Source organism: Diabrotica undecimpunctata, chromosome 4 (genome assembly GCF_040954645.1).
Source record: "Diabrotica undecimpunctata isolate CICGRU chromosome 4, icDiaUnde3, whole genome shotgun sequence".
Taxonomy (NCBI): domain Eukaryota; kingdom Metazoa; phylum Arthropoda; class Insecta; order Coleoptera; family Chrysomelidae; genus Diabrotica; species Diabrotica undecimpunctata.
Window position 1 is genome coordinate 17,117,346 of NC_092806.1, and position 21,825 is coordinate 17,139,170.

Sequence of the window (21,825 nt, forward strand, 5' to 3'; positions counted from 1 at the left end):
CAAATCACCCTGTTAATTAATAAAGAAGAGGAGTTGACATTTTTTAGTGGCCACATGATATGCTCCCTGAGGGACTCTACATATGGTAGAAGTATGTAAAGTTCCTTATGACTCACCCTGTATATATATATATATATATATATATATATATATATATATATATATATATATATATATATATATATATATATATATATATATACATATATATGTATGTATGTATAGTTTGTTATTTCCTGACCTGTATCATAATTTAATAAATTGAGTTCTTTTTTAAACGCACTATGGCAGATATTGAAGATACGAACCACTCCTATTTTAAGGTACCTGCCAGATGTCATTTGTCAATGTCAGATACCAATTTTTTAATCCATGTTAAACTTTTTAAAAAAGTGTAAACATGAAATTTAATTGTAAAATGTAATGTTTATAAAATAAAATAAAGTGCTTATTGAAAATGGCAAATTTGCCGATACGTTTAAGCAAAAGTTAAATAGTTTTATTTACATCAGATCGACAAACCCAGGAATAAAGAAGTTTCTATTTATATATATATATATATATATATATATAATATTATATATATTATATATATATATATATATATATATATATATATATATAATATGTTGTGAATAATAGAATATAATTTTTATTGAAAAATGGAGGCTAAAAAATAAAACAAGTAGAATTTCGAATATTATGGGACAGCAATAACGGAAAAACTAACTAATATTCTATATAACTTCTTTTTTGACTATATTTTAATTATTTGTTTGAATTCTGACTATTTTGTTGTTAATATCAGCCTGTGACCTCCATATGTATAACAAAGCTTTAAATATAATGTACCTATAATTATATGTTCTTCATTGATACTAAATTCATTCAATCTATCACCACAGTTATTCTCCTTCTACCATATGGCACCACACAATTCTCCACTCTTCTATGGTACTCTTTAACGATTAAATTGCCCATTAAAATATCTTAGTCATGATCTTTTAGTTGGATTTAAAAAATTGTTAATTTGTTCATACAACAAAATGACAAACCACTTAAGAAATCTTATCAACTAAAATACCAACGCTCTATCTGTGTTTGCAGGTGCTGTTACTGGAATAACACGCTATTGTATTTCTGGAATCACACTAATCTAATTTTGTGTCTTTTATATCGCTAAGCCCCACTATATTAGGCACTAACTTAAACATTTCCAAAAACAGCGTTATTCAAGTTGCCTATATCGTTTAAACTTTTCTCATTTCACGTTCCAATTTTCGAGATTATAGAGTTATTCTTTTTTGTTTGACAGATTTTATCTTCCCTATATAAGTTAGGTAAAAAATGGATCTTTCTTGTATTCAGAGTCTCCTGTGAAGGTTGCTGATCAACATGGCTATTTGCACTTCTGAAACTGCTGCACGGAATAATTTAATAGTTGTTTTTCCAAACCATTTGCCTTTCCAAAGGTTTCGCAGCAAATAAATTCTTCGTCCATCTTTTCTTACATTATAAGCTATGGGAACTCATATCTTATACCTCTAGAGATGTGACTAAGAAACTTAAGTTTTCTCTTCCTACTAGAAAATATAATTTCAGGTTAAATTTCAGTTTTTTCAGGACTGCCTGATTTGTGACTCTATCCGTCCAAGAGACTCTGAGAATGCGCCTCTAGACCCACATTCCAAAGGCTTCTATCTTTTAAAGAGTTGCTTATTTAGGGTCCAGCTTTTCGTACCGTACAGAAGTATGGAAAACACATAACTAATTATTTTAATTCTTAGAGTTATAAAAATATACGGTACTGTCAAAAGTTTTTTCATTTTGACCAACGCAGCTCGTGATAGTTCAATACGTACACAAATTTCTTTTGAATGTTAGTTAGTCTCATTTATACCATCTTTCTTTTCGACACTATTCCAAGATATTATTATTATTAAAAAATGAATCTCCACAATTGCTACAATTGCTGTTAATTTTTAACGACCATTATTTCAGTTTTCCTGATATTGATATGTAAACCATATCATAATGTGTGTGACTAGGTCATACTAAACATATATGCTTTATCAAAGAGTGTCTCAGTAGAAAGAGTGTCCCAAATTGTTGCATATATAGCTGTATCATTAGCATATCTGGCCAATAGGCAATACCAACGTGAACAGGTACGGTGTGAAGAACAGGAAAAGGAAGAAGTTTGAAGAGCCATTAATTGCGAGATACTCAAGATTCCTGTAAACGAAAAGTATTTTAAAACAGAAACATTTGATTTTAATGCAAGGACCCTGCCATCCGCTTATACGTATTTTGATCTTCTAAGTCTCATGGAGGGGGCCATGTATTGAAATCAAATCTCAAAAGTCTTTCTGCTTTGTTCATTTACTCATTTTCGGAGTATTAGAAACAAATTCACGAAGAATATTTGTCGTGGTAGAATGCAAATTGTAGATACCCATTGCTGATGAATTCATCAATCTCTCTCTTTTGACAATTTGAATTTTGTTTCGCCAAATAAGAAGTGGTGAGGTACAAAGAGGTGATTTGTGAAGGAAATAGTGTGATTGACTTTGCAGTGGCATGGGATTTGACTGCCGTTAATACGTTCTTTATCAAAAAAGAAGACCAATATGTTACCCCTAGTAGCAGGGGAAGAGAAAGTCAGATAGATTTTGTGATGTGTGCAAGAAGGCAGCTAATAGAGGTTACCAACTGTAAAGTGATAAATGGTAAGTGTTTAGCTAGTCAACACCGACCGGTGATAGTCTATGGTGAGGCAGAAAGGAAAGCAAGTACGATACCAGAAAGTAAAGTGGTAGAAGTTAAAGGATATGGATTTAGCAATAGTCTTTAAGATTAAAGTTTTGGAAGACTTTGAGGAAAAACATACGGTAAATGGCTGGTGGGAAGCCAACAGTACAGTTGTTGTGTAAGTGGGAGAGGAAGTTCTAGAAAAAACATCTAGTAAAGGGCCTCCTAGAGACAAAGAAACTTGGTGGTGGAACGAAGAACTGCAACAGAAGGTTAGAAAGAAGGAAGAGACTGGAAAGAGATATGTCAGGTCTAAAAGAGAGGAAGATAACGATATATACAAGGTAGCAAAGAGGGAAGCACAGAGCGCTGTAGCTATTGCTAAGGATAAATCGTCTGCACAGCTGTATTAAGAGTTGGAAATACCCAAGGGAATGAAAAGGTTATACACAGTAAGCGACACGTTTAGTAGATTAAGAGTGCACATGAAAGAGTACTAAGAACGGATGTTTAAGAAGCAAAGGTGGTATAAGTACTTTACACAGTTGCCAAATGAAGAGCACCAGTGGAGAGACAGGGAATGCGGGATCCTAAATGAGAATATACAGGGGATAGCGAGAGATGAAGTTGTCAAGGCGTTAACTAGGATGAAGAATGGTAAGGCAGTAGGAGCTGATGGAATACCTGTAAAGGTTGGAAAGCTTTAGGAGAGGAAGGAATTAATATTTTGTGGCAAATGATGAGTAGGATATATGAGGAAGAAAGGATGCCCAATACATGGAGAGAGAGTGTGATGGTATCATTGTATATAGAGCACGGGGACTGAAAGAACTATATAGGGATAAAGTTAATGACGTATACAATGAAAATTTGGGAGATAACTGTAAAGCGAAGGTTAATTAATAGAGTTGATAGAAATACAACGAGAAGAAAAGAGAGCTACATTTGATATTTATAGATCTTAAGAAGGAGTACGAGAAAGTTCCTTGAAAATACCTATGGCTATGTATGAGAGAGAAATCTGTTCCTGAGAAGTACGTAAGGCTCGTGAAGGATAAGTACGAGGCAGCGTACACCAAAGTAAGGACTGCTGTTGGATTGACCGAACGTTTTCCAGTAACGGTTGGTTTGCATTAATCTCTTCACTGAGTCCTCACATGTTTAATCTTGTTATGGATGTACTGACAGAAAAAGTAAGAGAGGGACTCCTTTGTCAATGATCTTTGCTAATGATATCGTGTTAGTAGAGAAGAGCAAAGAAATGTTGGAGGAGAAGTTGGAGTGTTGGAGAAGGACTATTGAAGAGGACTTAAGATTAGCATGTTGAAAACCGCTATGGAAATGGTTAATGACATAGAATTGCTTGGAAAAAAACTAGGACGAGTAGGAAAATTTAAATTACTTGGCATTAACATAACGGAAAATGGGATACTAGATCAAGCAATTGCTCACAAGGTACAAGCTGGTTGGTTTAACTGAAAGCAAATGAGCCGAGTACCTTGTGACCTAAAAATCGAGGAAAGACTGAAAGGAAAGATATATATATATATATATATATATATATATATATATATATATATATATATATATATATATATATATATATATATATATATATATATATATATATATATATATATATATATATATATATATATATATATATATATAAGGAAATAGTGTGGTGAGATCTGCGTTGATGTACGGTGATGAAGTGTAGCCTGTAAAGAAGATTCAGGAAAAGAAGAAAGAGGTAGCTGAAATTAATGTTATGGTGGATGTTGTGTAAGACTAGAAGGGACAGGATCACAAACGACTTAATTAGGAAAAAAAGACTGCAATGATTTGGCCATGTCAGACGTAGAGATAAAAACTATGTAAGACGAAAGATAGAGCTGTTGAACGTTGATGTAAGGAGAAGTAGAGGAAACCGACGACAATATGTAAGGACTGTGTAACAGAAGACTTAAGAGAGAAAGGTTTAGGTGAAGAAAACCCGATCAACAAAAATGAGCAGACACGAAAAGTAAGGAACAGCGATCCCTGAAAATTGAAAAACTGAGGAAAAAGACGAAGATCAGCATATCTGATGTTGTTGACAAGAACTCCATTTACCGCTAGTCCAGCTACTTATCTTCTAATGCTTCAGTGAAAATATATTCAGAGTATAAATTGAATGCACTGGCGACAGAATATATCCCTTTCATACAATCTTCTTAATAATTATTTCCTCTGACAAGGAGCCTTCGTGTTTATTTTTGACGTTAGACCCTAGTTTAATCTTAATACTATTATTTGAACATCTGATAATCAATGTTTAGTATTTACAAGATTTCCAGTAGCTTCTCGTTAATGGATTTAGTTGTCCTTAATTCATTTATCTCTTTCCTTTGTGATCGGATAACTTTTTATATTTGTTTTTTGCCTATTATTATTTTTTTTTATTTAAACACAAAACCACATCAACCGCGCAGGGATATTAGTGGATATAACAAATACATGAAATATTACATTCAATAAAATTGAATAACTTGATGTCTTTTAAATAGCTTAACACTGTCGAAATTTTTTTGGTGAGAACTGTCTTGAGATCATCATCTGTGAATCCGTGGGATCTTATTTTTTCCTTGAATTGAGGATAATCAAGCAGGATGTGTTTCACAGTCAGTGGGTTAGAGCATGAAGATAGCTACTCCGCCACTGGCCTGTTGTGCTACTCTGTTTTTTGGAAAACATTGATAATCTAGAATATTTATATTAACTTGTTTAAAATGAGTTTCTTGAAGACATAAGATCTTTGGGCATAATTCATTTATTAATAGTTTTAACTGTTCCAAATAGGTATAAAACCCATTAAGATACCACTGTAAAATAAAGAAATTGGACATGTTAGAATTCTGCCTGAGATAATTGTTCATCTGTTTATTCTGTGGAAGAGATATTATTGGGCTTTAGTTTCTTTTTTAATCTAGTTATATTATTTTTTAATTTTGAATTGTGGGTATAAACGTGAACAAAATTAAGGATCTCAATTAGCTCGGTAGTTTCATTCGAGTAATCTTTTGAAATTATTTCAGGGTGTTTGGCATATATTGTATTTTCTAGAAAGTCACATATTTCATTATAATTTAAGATAAACGGTGGTGTTCTGTTTTCTATTTTGTCTTTAATTGACTCTAGTGAAAGTAAAAGTTCTTCGCGGGAATTTCTGGTTGACTTTTTTGACTTTTTTTTTGGTTTGCTTACTACAGGAGAAGTAAATATCTGTGAATCGGTCTGTGGGGTATTTTCGTTAGTGTCGAGAAGATGAGATGAACCTTTTTAGTTGATTAGGGACGTTTGTATTAATTGGATTTGGTGTTATTTCTACTGGAGTAGGATTTCTGATGTTGTTTGAGGTTGATGATGTTGGAGTTTTTAAGGAAGATGTTTTACTTCTGTTACTTATGGATCCTGTCAGGTTATTGTCAGTTTCCATAATTTGTTCTGTTTCGTTATTAAACGATTTTATTGTAATTAATGTGTTTTGAAAAGTTTCTTGGTGTGCACTATCAGTGGATAAATTAGCTTTGTCAAAACTTTGTAGTTCTGTTTGGTTATTAGATGTATTTACTGTAGGTAATATGTTTTGAGAAGTTTCTTAGTATACATTAGAAGTAAAGGGGTTAGCTTGGTTAGAGCACTCAGCTTCCTGATGACCAATAGTCTTGCATTTTGTACAGTTAAATCCTTCTATAGAAAGATATAAACGATAATTGGTATTATCATAAGAGATAATAGATGTTTTGAGAAGTTTCTTAGTATACATTAGAAGTAAAGGGGTTAGCTTGGTTAGAGCACTCAGCTTCCTGATGACCAATAGTCTTGCATTTTGTACAGTTAAATCCTTCTATAGAAAGATATAAACGATAATTGGTATTATCATAAGAGATAATGAAAGAATCAGGAATAGATATATTGTCTAAAGGTGTAATAAATATTTGCTTTTTGAGACGGAGTTTATACCCATCTGATGTAGTTCTTGTTAAATTAACGAGTTTGGAAGCTATTATTTATTTGTTTCATATTTGTAAATTTAATGTTTTCCTACACAGATTTTTTGCCTTTCTCACCAGTACTAGCGTTTCATTTCTGACATTGTTATACTTGTTATATGATTTTTAGTATACGAAATGCAAGTTTGCTTGAATTTTCCATTGAATTTTTGTATATGTAAATAACCTAATGAAAAAGTAATATTACAGAATAAGTTGTGGCCACTATTACTGAAAAAGACAATGAAAAATACGGGCCCTCTTAAAAATCCACTATCTCTCGGCAAGAAACCCAAGTTATATTCGTAGATAAATTGTTTGAATTCTCATCATGTCCTTTTTACACCAACGCAAAAATGTCTACATAATTCAGCCACGAGAAAGCTTTAAGACTTTTTTTTATTTTTCAGCAAGTGCCGGTAATGGACCAACATCCGCACAATCGAGGCCATGATCGAGGCCACGATAACCCTGTCTTCGAATCTCCGAGCAGGAAAGTTTCCAGTGTCTCAGAAGCAGAAATAGGGCCCGTCAGGAAAAAAAGCATATTGCACAAAAACAGCGATTTCGATATAGTTAGCAACTCGGGGAAGAGCGGTAAGTAGTTTTAGTTCGATATTGGGACCTTAGATACATCGTATTCCTTCTTTATATTTATAAGTTTTTTGTCGTAAAAAGAAACTACAAAAATGTACGATCGTAATTTTATTGCCAAAGATATAAAACAATAATAATCAAGTGTTCTTTTTTAAAGATAATAGTTTATAAGTAGACTTGGGCAAATATGCAAATAAAAAAGTATGAAATATGTGCATAAATGTGCAGTATTTTATGCAAAAATATGCAGTGTTTTATGCAAAATATGCGTATTTATCCAGAAAATATGCACGTAATAAAAAATATTTGTAAAATATATAAATAAACAAAATAACAGTATGCAGAGTATGCACATATGATAAAAATATAACTAAAATTAATGAAACATACGAGATAAATCATCTATTTATTTTAATTCACAATATTAAAATGTGTGACATAAACTCAGTGAGAAAATTCAAATATCTTAAAGTGCTGAAATTAAATTGTCTCAAATAAATGTCTACTAATACTGGCTTTATTACACGAACTAATACTAGTGAAATAATGTTGACAATACAAAAATTAAATTTAACATTGGTGGTATCGAAAATATTGACGCAAAAGCACTATAAATACACTGCGCTCCAAAATTAACGCATAATTTTAAAAACCCTGGTAAATCAAATAATTTTAATGTTTAGATTTTTGTGCTAATATATTATTATTACCCCCGGTAAAAACCACTGATGTTTTAACCATTTTTTGTAAAAAAATTAAAAACATGCTAATTGTGCTTCATTTTATTTCGAATTTAGTTGGGTTGGATTGGTGAAAAGTGTTTTTTCTTTGAAATAAACCACCAGCAGCAAGAAAATCGAAATTTGTCAAAAAGTGGCTGTTTTAGAATCGTTACTCTTCGCGAAGAAGGATACACTCAAGTAGAACTCGCTGAACGTTTTAACGTCACCCAGTCAACTATTTCAAGAGTGTTAACACGTTATTCTGTTACTGGAAGTAACTCGAGAAGATCCGTTTAAGGCTGTAGAAGTGTTACAACTCCTAATCAAGACCAGTTTTTGACACTTCGTACACTAAGACAAAGGTTTGTTATCAGTACTTTTCTACAAAATGAATTTTTGGATCGTGAAAACTTTAGAATCAGTCAAAATACGATTAGAAGAAGACTTGCCAAAAGCGACCTACACCCTGGAAGGGCACCAATTGGCCCATTATTGACCAGAGACCATAGAAGGCAAAGATTGCATTTTGCTCGTGAACATCATCATCATCAGTGGCGTTACAGCTCTTTATGAGCCAAAGCCTTCTTCAGAACAATCCTCCATTCGCCCCTGTCTCTGGCAACTCTTCTCCATGCTCTAATTCCGATAGACTTCAAATCATTTTCTAGGTTGTCTTGGTACCTAAGTCTCGGTCTTCCTCTTCTTCGTTGTCCGATCGGCTCTCTTCGGTCAAAAACTTTTCTGACTATGTCATCTTTCTCTCGTCTGATTACATGATCTATCCAAAGGTTCTCCAAATCTTCTATACAATTCAAAATTGTAACACCTGCGTCACAAACCTTGTTCTTTTATGCCTCCATATATTCGTCTTAGTATTTTTCGCTCAAAACGTTTGAGCAATTCTTGGTCATTCTGTGTTAGTGTCCAAGTTTCTGAACCATATGTTAGCACTGGTTTTATTAGTGTTTTCTATACAGTCAGTTTAATTTTTCTAGGCATTTTTGAGGCCATCTGTCTTCTTAAGCCATAGTAACACTTATTGGCGAGCACTATTCTTCTTTTGATTTCTTCACTGACGTTGTTATCTTTGGTTAGCAGCGACTCTAAGTATAGGAAGGTGTCAACACTTTCCAGTTCTAGGTCATCAATTATTATTCGTGTAGGTGTTGTGTAGGGTTGCTTGACCTATTGCAACACATATATTTGGTCTTTTAAACATTTATATTTAGTCCCATTCTGTGTGCAGATGCTCTTAACGACCGAAATGCTTCAGTCAGAGATTCTGTGGATCTACCTATGATGTCTATGTCATCTGCGTATCCGACAATTTGTACTGATTTGTTAAAGATAGTACCATTCGTAGTAATCTGCGACTCTCGAATTATTTTTCCTAATGCCAGGTTAAATAAGAGACACGATAGTCCATCACCCTGTCTTAGTCCATTTTTGCAATGGAAGGGTCTTGAGAGATCGTTTTAGATTTTTACCATGCTCTCTGTACCTGTTAGTGTAAGTTCAGTTAACCGGACAAGATCAAACGAAATGCGAAATTCTACCATAGCAAGTAGAAGTTTATTTACTAGTGAACATGTTGATTGGAATAATGACGAGTCTGGATGAATATTGTTCACCGATGAATCCAGGTACTGTCTTTTTTCTGATGACAGGAGAAACCGAGTGTAGAAAAGGCCTCGGGAACGCTACTCACAGTGTAACACCGTAGGAACTGTACAGTATGGCGGCGGCTCGGTATGGTGTGGGGTGGGATTAATTTAGAGGCTCGTACGGAATTAGTTAAGATTAGTTTACATCGCAGAGGTATATAACAGACATTTTAGAAGAGCATGACGTCCCATTTGCACCATTTATTGGGGATAATTTCATGCTTATGCAAGATAATGTCAGGCAACACACGGCAAGAATCGTGCAGCAGTATCGTCAGGAGGTTGGAATTCCTGCCATGGATTGGCCTGCGAGAAGTCCTGACCTCAACCCAATAGAACATGTTTGGGACATCATAGGCAGACGACTACGACACCTACTTAATGCACCAAACTGTGGTTGGTTAAAATTTGGGATCAAATTGATCAAGAAAAAATCACAACGATTATTCTCAGTATAAGAGATCGTTGTCAAGCAGCAATAAATGCCAGAGGAGGCGATACTCGATACTAGTACACGGTACTAGTATTTTCTTCAACTTTAAAAATTTCAATTTCGTCAATAATTTATAATGTTTGTTTGTTTAGATCAGTTGTTTGTTTAGATGTTTAGATTTATGATGCTATATTGTTAATTTCAATACATTTTTTCTAAAAAAAGGAATGTTTTTTATTTAAGATGTTCTAAAAAATCCATACAGCAGAAAAGAACAAACAAAAATTTTTTCATTACAATTTAAAATAAGAATTTTAAAATTATGCGTTAATTTTGGAGCGCAGTGTATTATTGAGATATACAATGCAACCTATACTAGGAACAAGATCCATAGACCAGGTAATGGCCTATAAATACCTAGGTCATGAGATTCGCATAGGAAAAGATAACCAAACCGTTGAGCTTCTCCGTCGTATAAGACTGACTTGGGCAGCCTTCGGCAAGCTGAACCATATTTTCAAATCGTCTGATATACCAATATGCCTTAACAGAAAAACGTTTAATCAGTGTGTTTTGCCAGTGTTAACTTACGGTGCCGAAACGTTGACCATGACAAGGAGAACAGTTCAAAAGATCCGTGTGTGCCAAAGGGCGATGGAGCGTGCTATGTTGGGCGTTTCACTACGAGACAAGATCCCAAATCGCCAGCTACGACAAAGAACAGGAGTGGCTGATGCAGTAGAGAGAGTAGCAACACTAAAATGGAACTGGGCAGGTCACGTGGCTCGAATGACAGACAATAGATGGACAAAGCGGATACCTACTGGAATGGAGACCAAGAGATGATGCCTACCGAAGTAGAGGTCGTCCACCAACACGTTGGACTGACGATCTAAAACGTTGTCATAGGAATTGAATGCAAGAGGCACAAGATCGAAATAGATGGAAAATTATGAGGGAGATCTATGTCCAGCAGTGGATAAGCGAAGATTGAATGACAATGCAACCTCTTGTATATAAATTTAAATATAAAAAAATCTATTTGGCATGAAGCACTTAAATATACTGATATATATGACCAATATATGAGGTAAATAATAAACATATTATGTCCAACTATAAACCTATAAAGTTCCACAAGGTTCCATACTGGATCCTTTACCATTTATTATACAGTGCGTCCATAAGATGTTGGAGTAAATGTTATGCATATGATCTGCAAAAAGATATGGAAAACCGAAGAGTGGCCCAACCACTGGACAATATCCACTTTCATCCCTATATTCAAAAAAGGAACTCCGCTAGATTGCAGCAACTACGGAACGGTAACCCTAATACCTCATGCAAGTAAGGTTCTACTTCATGTTATATATGAAAGACTAAAAGCTTTTCTATTGCCTCAGATATCAGAAGAACAAGCGGGATTTGTCCCAGGAAAAGGCACAAGAGAACACATCCCTAATGTCAGACAGCTAATCAAGAAAACTCGTGAATTTAATACTCCTATGCTTATGTGCTTTGAAGATTACACAAAGGCCTTTGATAAAGTCAAATGGCAGTAGCTATGGTCCACACTAGCGGAAATGGGAACACCCCACCACTTAATTTAACTAATTAGAAGTCTATATGAAAATAATAAGTACACAGTAAAAATAAACAACATCCATTCCGATCGTTTCAGAACAGAGGCAGGTGTCAGGCAGGGATGCGTGATCTCGCCAACTCTGTTTAATATCCACAGCGGACACATTATGCGAAAGGTACTAGATAGATGAAAGGGTGAAATATTATTAGAAAGTTAAAAAGTCAGTAACTTGAGATATGCTGATGGCACTTTAATAATCGCGGCAAATCAAGAAGAAATGGAAGACATAATGAGATGTCTGAAGGAGAAAAGCAAAACATATGAACTAAAGCTAAATAGGAGTAACACAAAGATCATGATAGTAGACAGAGCTCGTAATAATCTTCAACACAGAAATTGTGCGCTTAAAGACCTTGTGGACCTTAAAGAAAGCGGATAAAAATAAACTAGATCCTTTTGAAATGTGGGTATACCGCCGCATGTTAAGAATATCCTGGATTGATCATTGCACGAACGTATCGATATTGAAACAATTTAAAGTAAAGGATAGATTACTTAAATACAACAGAAATATTTTTGCAGTATTTTGGACACATTGCTAGAAGAACAGATACGATGGAAAAACTGATAGTCGACGGTAGAGTTGAAGGAAAGAGACCTAGGGGAAGATCAACAAGCCGTTGAGTAGATCAAACAATATTATTAATTAACCAAGGGTTAAATGAAGCCGAACAACTAGCCCAAGACAGGGAAGGATGGAGGGAAATCGGACAACAAGAAACAAAAGAAGGCAACTTGACTTAAAATTCCTGCAAATGTATTGGCTCCTTGGACGTAAATCAATACTTAACATCCAAAACAAAATTCTTCTATACAAAGCCATACTCAAACCTACCTGGTTCTATGGACTACACCTACGGGGCTGTGCAAAGCAAACGTCGCTGAATATTATCCAAAGATTTCAGTCTAAAGTGCTAAGATCGATAGGGATGCACCATGGTACGTAAGTAATCAAACACTTCACTACAACTTAAAGATTCCCTTCATCAGAGAAGAACTCAATCGAGCCGCGGAGTCACAAAATGAACGTACCATTCACCATGAAAATAAGCTAGTAAGGGAATTATTCAACAGTGGTCCAGCCACAAGAAGACTAGATAGAACCTGGCCCCAAGACCTACTTCAAAACTAAACCTAAATAGAACAAGGTGAGATATCATTGCATGTACCCCTTCACACCCAAAACCTGTAATACATTTACTTAATACTCTGTATTGATGTAGATTGTAAACAAACATAATATATATAAAAAAAAACAGTAATTTAGAGCAGAATAATGGGTGGACCACCCTGTATTTTAACACAATAATTTAGCTCTCCTTATAAGGATATTAACTAAATTTTTTCCTTGTTAGGGATGCTTGACAACATAAATCGTAATATTATCATTATTGCACAAAAATATTTTCACCCATTGTACTTTTTATTACGAACATAAATTATATATTATTTATTGTAAAAACCTGTTGATAAAGGAAACTATCGATTTTATTAATAACAAAATAATGAATTTTTAAAAGGTGTAGTAGATCTAAGTCAAACGAATAAAAATGTGCTAGGTGTATAATTACAAACAAATATTTATCTTAATTACACTAATAATTACTAATATTTATTATTAACGTTGCATTCTAATACCAATCAGTAATATTGAAAAATACCAGCTAAGGTAGTTTGTCATATGTGTTGTGGTAATTGTGTGAAAACTATGCCTGTGAGTGCTTCCGTTCCGGTAAAAATGAAAGCAAAAGCTTTTATCCGAGGTAGGAACCAACTCTTGTTGTGATTTTAATATATTTTGTGCCACTCTTACTTTATTAAAGACTTGGTTTAGTATTAAATTCATATGCTTTCTTCAATATTCGTGTATAAACGTTTCATAGGTTAGATTTTTCCGTTTTAGGGTATTGTGCGACTCTGAATTAGTAGAGAAACAATTATATTAGGTTATGTTCTAATTTGGTTAGTTTATGTCTTCAGATTAGCCCTATAAACTTATAAAAATAGTTCCTGGGGGTTCCTAAGAGGTCCATAACAGTTTTTTCTTTCACACGATGCTTAATTCGATGGTTATTTTGGTATATGGTCTTGTTTGTTTGTTGTTAATTGTTTTTCGTAGTATTTCATTCCTTGATTCCAAGCATGTTTTCATGGGAATATTCGCATGTTGTGTCCTTATTCAAAATTTTTGGAGATTTTTTTGTAGGTTTGTGATGCCGATCTTTTTAAATAACTGAACCCCAGCCAGATTTAGCTAGTTGTAATTTTTTTTAAAACCTTCCCTTGTACATACTACAACCACCTTAATCTTTGTGATTTTATGAAGTTTATTAGTTACTTTTTTGATATAGCTGTGTTAGGTACGTATTTGTCCTGCTCGTTTGTAGTACATTCTATAATTTATCCCCATATACATTCCTTATTACTTTCCTTTTCCATATTTTCAGCACATCTTGTTTCTGTTGTTTAATGTCTACGTTGTTGTTAACTAGCTAACACTTTGCCACATTTTTAATTTTTGGTATACTATTGAAAGCATAAATGCCTCTATTTTCAACCATTATTAATTTTTAACTGTTTTTTGACTGTTGCTGGTGTTTTGGGTTATGATTGTTCCAATATATTTATATTTTTTTTTTGCTCATCTAATTATGGGTAGATAACTTCCTTATGTAATCTTTCTGCCTACTTCATGTATTTTTTCTTCAGCTGTTTGATCTATAATCCTTTACTTCCTGCTTTTCCTCAAGGTTTCTAATTGTTTGTTATTTTTTTACTTGTAGATACTACTGCTATACTGCCTTGCTCCAATACCTTATACTTTTTTATGACTGTTTATACTGCAACACCATTATTATCTTTCAAATTATTTTGGGAATAGATTATGTAACAATACAACCTTGTTCTCAATCGTGTAAGAAAGTTGAGTAGCTTACTGATGTGTAGAATCGTTTGTGTCTTAACACCATACGTACTTAAAGTAAGTTCCAAATTTTTCTTCTTTTGGTTTACTTCATTAATGAGGGTTTGCGATCACTGCTTAAAAATGTTCTCTATTCTGCGCCACTATTAGTAATTGTTGAACGTTCATGCCCGTCCAAGTTCTAATATTGCGAAGCCATATCTTCTGCCTACTCCTCTTCGGCCCTCTATCTTTAGCCTCATTTCATGTTAGCTAATTTTAATGTCCAGGCTTCAACTCCATACAGAAGGACTAACCAAACGTAGCATGTAATAACTCTAATTTGGATATCTAAGCTTAGTTTTCGGTTATAGATAATTTGTTTCCTATCCTGTTCAATTAGTGTTTTTATTTCTATATCTAGATCCCATTTAAAATTTAGTATTACTCATAAGTATCCGAATTTGTGAACTTAGGTCAATGCGACAATTGTCATCGGTTTTGCTAATCACCATTACTTTAGTTTTTTGAAAATTAATTGTCAGTCCCATTCTTTCACTTGCATTATTAAATCTGTCTAGTATATTTTGTAAGTCTTCCATTTTTTTGCTATGAGAACGCTATCGTCTGCATACCTGATATTACTAATATATTTACCGTTTATTTTTATGCCAATTTCGGCGCCGTCTAGTGCTTGTTTAAATATGCATTCAGAGTACAAGTTAAAGGGCCTTGTCGGACACCTCCTTGTATATGGACGCTTTTATTAGTGTGGTTGGAATATTTTAAGGTTGCTTTTTTGTTTCAATAAAGGTTTTGAACTATGCTGAGATCTTTTGTGTCTAGCTTCATTTTCTGTTTCATACAATTCTGTTTTTATGCTTGACTCTATCAAAAGCCTTCTGGTAGTCGATGAAACAGAGATATACGTTTTTCTGGTGATTGAGGCATTTTTGAATGAACGTTTGAGTCACAAACAGCGCCTCTCTTATACTCAAGGCCTTTCTAAATCCGAACTGAGAGTCACTTATGTCTATTTTACTTTTTTTATAAATTCGTATGGTCTTTAAGAATATTTTTAGTAAGTGATCCATTAAGCTAGTGAGCCTAAATTTATCGCAATTGCGGAACTTGATTTCTTTGCTATTGCTATGAGTACTTTATTACATCTATTTCTATTTCGTCTGGTCCAAAATATTTCCAATTCTTTGCACATTGTAATGCATTTTTTACCTCTATGTTTAGGATTGGGTGTTCTCCCATCTTCCACATCGACAGTTCGACATGCAGTTCAGGTCTGCCATCCGCAAAGGATTTTTTGATAAATTCCTCTTTCTTCCGAGATTTCTGTAAATTTTTTTCTTGGAAAAATTGTATCAGACTATCACCCCTGTCATTGCGTGTGCCTAATCCGTATCCTCCAGTGATATCAGCTACTTTTTCTTTGCCGACTTTTACATTAAAATCGCCTAGTATATTTATGTAACGTTTCTTGAGGCTTTTTGTAATGTCGGTTATTCCTCCATTCTTCTTCTTCTACTTTATTCTTTTCTTTGTCTGCTGTGGCTGCACGTAGTTGTTTTAAATTGAGTATAGTATTTACATTTAAGATGTAGCAGCGCTATTCTTTCGGAGTAGGGAGTAAATTTTTCTATAGATTTATCAATATTTTTGTGTATGGTAAAGGCGACGCCATATTGTTAAGGACTGTTATCTTCACCTTGTGTTCCTGTACCAGGTCATCTTACTTCGCTGAGTCCTAATATTTTAATAGTATTCAGTTCCTATACTCAAAGTATAGCTCATATTTCTTCTATTACATTATAGACCTTTCCTACTGTTAGTAGGTTTTGAATATTCCATGTTTCAATTTTATTTGATTTTTACATTATAGCAAGTCTTGAGATTCTTCATACCCCTGCTTCATTTAAGAAGCGTCGGTACTCAGGGCTACTGTTGATTTTACTTGCCAGGATGAGTGATTTTCTTAAAATATCCAAAAAGAAATTTTATTGCAGTAGTTTCTTATTGGTTTTTCTGTCTATAGAGTTGATTTTTCACTCAAGGGCAACAGAGTGCCTCTACTTCAGACCATTCTTCCACATTCTTAAGGAAGCTGTTGGTAGATTTAAAGGGAATTTAAATTAACTATATTAACCAAATTATCCAATTTAACCATTTCTATCGATGGTTATTCGGTTTTTTCACTATATCTGGCTACCATTACTTAGTTTAGCCTACAGATCAATACAGTTATCCAGGCTATGGCACTGAAACCATAAGAAGAGTTACTTACCTTATGAGAACCAGTTATCAAAAACCATCTCCCATCTATGACGCTCGATGTGGCCGTTTTGATAAATGGTACTACCTCTAAAACACAATCCTTTACCCCAAGTTCCAAATTACCATGGCCTAATGAACATGACCTCAAATTGCTATTTCTGCCTCTTCAGTTTTTACACGAAATTTTTTAATTAATTTTAATACGTATGAGTGATGAAACTGCTTTTCTTGATGAAGTTAATAAAATAATTTCCCTATTCTACTAGCCCATTTTCAATTTTTTCCAAATAATATGAGTAATTATATACAGTATTCGATATTTCCTAAATGAAAAGCTTTTTTAAAAAAATCTAAAATATGTCGATTTTTAAATTTAATGTTCTGCATTTTACAAGGTGATTTTCAGGTGATTCCAAAAAAGTATAATACTGGGGGTCTAACGGATATAATTTAAAAGATGTGCGCTTAGAAAATTAATTTTTATTGATTTACACTACTCAACAATTGAAGTGGATAATTTTAAAATTCCTAAAATTAACATATAAAAATATTTTTAAAAGAATTGCCTGTACTATACTCTATATGCTATCTTTATTGCCAATATTTTTTGCATGTGGTTTTTTTTTCCCTATTCTTATCGGCCCTTATCTCGTTTAAAGAGAGACATGTTGTTCCAAATATGAATATATCATTCGTATAAAAGTGCTTGTATTGGCTTTAGTAGTTGTCAATAAGTCAAGAAATCTATTTATCACAAAAAAATTATGCCGCAGAGACGTTTAGAACTAGTGCAGCTCGAGCAATTAGTTAGTTGGATCCAACAAGGCATAACTCAACAAGAGGTTGCTATGAGGCTAAATGTGTCGCAAAGTGTGATAAGTTGTTCATGGAATCGGTATGTAGCAACTGGATCTGCAACATACAGGCATGGGGGAGGAAGAGAACGATCTACAACTCGTCGACAAGACCGTTTTGTAGTTCTGGCCGCAAAAAGAAACCCAACATTCACGGCTTCCAGAATTAACAGTATCTTCAGGCATGCTACTGGACGAGCGATTTCCAGTCAAACTGTCAGAAGACGGTTACATGCATTCAATTTAAGGGCTAGACGGCGCGCTACCCATCCACGATTAACTAGGGAGCAGCGTGCATGCAAATATCGCTGGGCGATGGAACACTATCAGTGGAATTTCGAAAGTTTGAGGAATTGTCTCTTTACTGACGAGTCCAGATTTCGTTTGTATACGAATGATGGCCGAATATTGGTGTGGAGGGAAAGAAGACAGCGTTACAATGAAAATCTGAGAGTCACGACCACTCTTTTTGGAGGTGGATCCGTTTGCATGTGGGGAGGCATATGTTTTGACGGTCGCACGGATTTAGTCGTCTTAATTAATGAGACAATGTTTGCTACACGATATCGAGACAGAGTCATAGTAATAATAGTTGTTCCATTTTTTGGTGCAATAGGCAAACAATTTGTTCTGATTGAAGATAATGCTCGCCCTCACCGTGCGAGAATTGTCAACGAGTGTATAAAAGCTCATGGCATTACAAGAATGGAGTGGCCACCGTGTTCACCTGATATGAGTTGCATTGAACATGTTTGGGCCGAAATGTCTAGGCAACAAAACAGGCTCCTTCAACCGCCCCAAACCTAAAATCAGTTGGCCAATACATTACGCGCGATTTGGGAACGTATACCGCAGCAGTTCATTAATAATTTAATAAGAGGTCTTCCAAATAGAGTTAGAGCACTAAAGTGACACAGAGGTGGTCCTGCTAGGGAGCAGGAATAAAAATTTTAGGTTGTTAATTTTACAATTTTTGTTTATTTTCTATTTTTTTTTTCTTAAAGAATTTCTTTAGGTTCATCTGTATAAAAATACGAAGTAAAAATAAATCTTTATTTATATCACTCCATTTTTCTATTTGACCTTATGAACAAAAAATAAAATACACATTTTCATAATATCCACTTCAATTGTTAAGAAGTGTATAATATTAATAAATTATAAATAAATTCTAATAAATAATTTGAAAGTAATCCAGTAATATTATTACATGACTTAATCTTAAATGTTCGAATTGTAACCCTTTTGTATTTGGTAGTAACCCAAACGTTGTACAAATTCTTGTAATGCTTTCTTGAGAAATATTGTTTATTTCTTTACGAATTCTTGTTTTTAATTTTCCAATATTTGCAGGATTCGTTTCGTAAACAACATTCTTTAAATTACCCCACATAAAATAATCCAAAGGATTGAGGTCTGGCGACCTAGCTGGCCATTCAATATGTCCACGTCTTCCAATCCACCTGTTCGGAAAAATTTCGTTTAGATACCTTCGAACATCTAAAGCATAATGCGGAGGCGCACCATCCTGTTGAAACCATAAACTTTAATCAAAACCTCCAGAATTAATTATACTGGGGAATAAATTAACTAAAGTAGGTACGAGATACCCACTTAAAAACTGAAGTTATGCTGGCTAGTTTAAATTATTTTCGAAATAGTAGGGTCCAATGATTTTATTTCTTACAATGCCAGCCCATACGTTTACCTCACCTCGCCGTTTAATTTGAATGTAGTCTCATCAGAAAAAATAATATTTTGAACCAAGAGAGGGTTTCGGTGGCTGTTATCTATCATTATTTCGCAAAATTGTATTCTTTTATCTGGATCATCCTCGTTTAATTCCTGTACAGCTGTGCATTTTACCTAGTTTACTTACTTTTACGTACTTTGTGTGCCTTTGTTTTGCAAACATCGAGATCACTACTAACCTTACGAACAGAAGTGTGCGCATCTTTTTTAAAAGCAAGTAGAACATCTAATGTTGTAACATAATTTACAGAGGGATGACCTGATTTGCGTGCATTTTCAACCGTACTAGTTTCTCGAAATTTTTTTTCAATCTTACTTACTGTTGACTTCGTGATGGGTATTTCTGGATATTTATCATTAAATAAATTACACACTTTCATCTGAGTTCGCGATTTGTCTCCATACCCAATTATCATGAGTATTTCAATTCTTTGCTTTACACTCAAATTCATTTCTACTTAATATTAATTCTTAGCAATAATAAATTTACGAATTAATACAATTATTGTACTACACTAGAAGTAGGCTACTTGTTTGCAATTGATAATAAATATTTTATTTTCTAAGCACATATCTTTCAAATTATATCCATTAGACCCGAGTATTATACTTTTTTGAAATCAGCTTATCTCTATCGATCTTGTAATGTGTATCACTTTGTATAATGAAATTTTATTGTAAAATGTAGAAAATTAAATTTAAAATCGACGTGTTTTAGATTTTTTAAAAAGGCTTTTCATTTAGGAAATATCGAATTTATTCCATACTTTACGGACACACTGTATGTTATATAATTATTTCAATAATTTTAACGCGTTCTGTGATAAAATAGACCATTTTGAACAAATTAAAATGGTACCAACGCTGTTAAATACTAGCAACAACAATTTAAATAATTAAACATTTTAAAAATAACTTTCCATGTAGTTTTTGACGTGACGGAAAAACAATTGTCATTAACACGAGCAAAACATGGGTGTTACGTTTAGTTATAAAAAGGTGTAACACTTTTAATACATTGATACTTCTTCACAAGAACAGAGTTAAAATGAAAAGAAAATCGTAGATGCCTGAATTCTCCAACAAAATACCTGTCTATTGATGTGCCACATATGGCCTATTTCCTATTTAGAATTAAGAGTTTGTAGTACTGGCAGGGAAGAGGTTGACAAATGACAGATGTCTAATATCTGCAACTGAAAAATTTCGAGCTTGTTAACACCTACGAAACAATGTGAGCAATACGTTTCTTCCGACAACAGATTCAGTTTACCCTTGCAAATTACCACAATTTGCACATTGTCTCGTAGCTGTTAACAAGCTCAAATTTTTCAGTTGCAGATATTAGACATCTGTCATTTGTCAACCTCTTCCCTGCCAGTACTACAAGCTCTTAATTCTAAATGGGAAATAGACCGTATATGGCACATCAATAGACAGGTATTTTGTTGGAGAATTCAGGCATCTGCATTATGCAGATTCAGCATATATATATATATATATATATATATATATATATATATACTTATATATATATATGTATATATATATATATATATATATATATATATATATATATATATATATATATATATATATATATATATATATATATATACATTTAATAGATTAGATTGTCGAGATTGTCAAGAATAACCTTGACGAAGCTGACATTAGATGATTTCGACGAAATCTTAATTTTGAGGTCGATTTCCGCTTCTTCGAAGTGTCTAATATGCAAGTCATAATAATTATTCTTTTTCTGCATAATTATAACATCATAAGAAAGCGATACAGAAGCAACTTTTAATTTATATTGTATGCTCTTATTTTTGGTGCCTTTCAATTATCAGATTAAAGCATTTGTTATAAAAATATATTTATCAATTTTCTCCAACTTACACTTACTTTTGACTCCTTTTTAGCTTCTTAGCTAATTATCCACTCAAATTGATGTTAAAAAATGTAAATATCATCTTAGTTTACATCTCACTATACATTATGACTTTCTTCTAATCGCTGCGCTGTTTTTTAATCGAAGAGTGAGAATTAGAAAGAGCCAAAGTGTCAAAAACAAAATTTTGAGTGAGGTAATCTAAAAAACAGTATAAAGATTCAGAAACATTACCCAAAAAAATTTATATGGTACATATATTTAACATCAAATGGTAAATCTATCTTAAGA

General features: G+C 33.5%; 1 protein-coding gene across 7 annotated transcripts in view; it reads left to right on the top strand.

Annotated features, from left to right (window-relative positions):
* The window catches only part of Nha1 (Na[+]/H[+] hydrogen antiporter 1), a 143,943-nt gene that overhangs the window by 86,947 nt on the left and 35,171 nt on the right, over nucleotides 1-21,825 (top strand). For 6 of the 7 annotated variants that reach the window (XM_072529041.1, XM_072529042.1, XM_072529038.1 and 3 more), the window contains exon 2: nucleotides 7,196-7,382. In XM_072529041.1, coding sequence (XP_072385142.1) covers nucleotides 7,196-7,382 — 187 coding nt within the window. Of the gene's footprint in view, nucleotides 1-7,195; nucleotides 7,383-13,419; nucleotides 13,610-21,825 lie in introns of those variants that run through there. The other variant, XM_072529045.1, reaches the window with a different exon arrangement.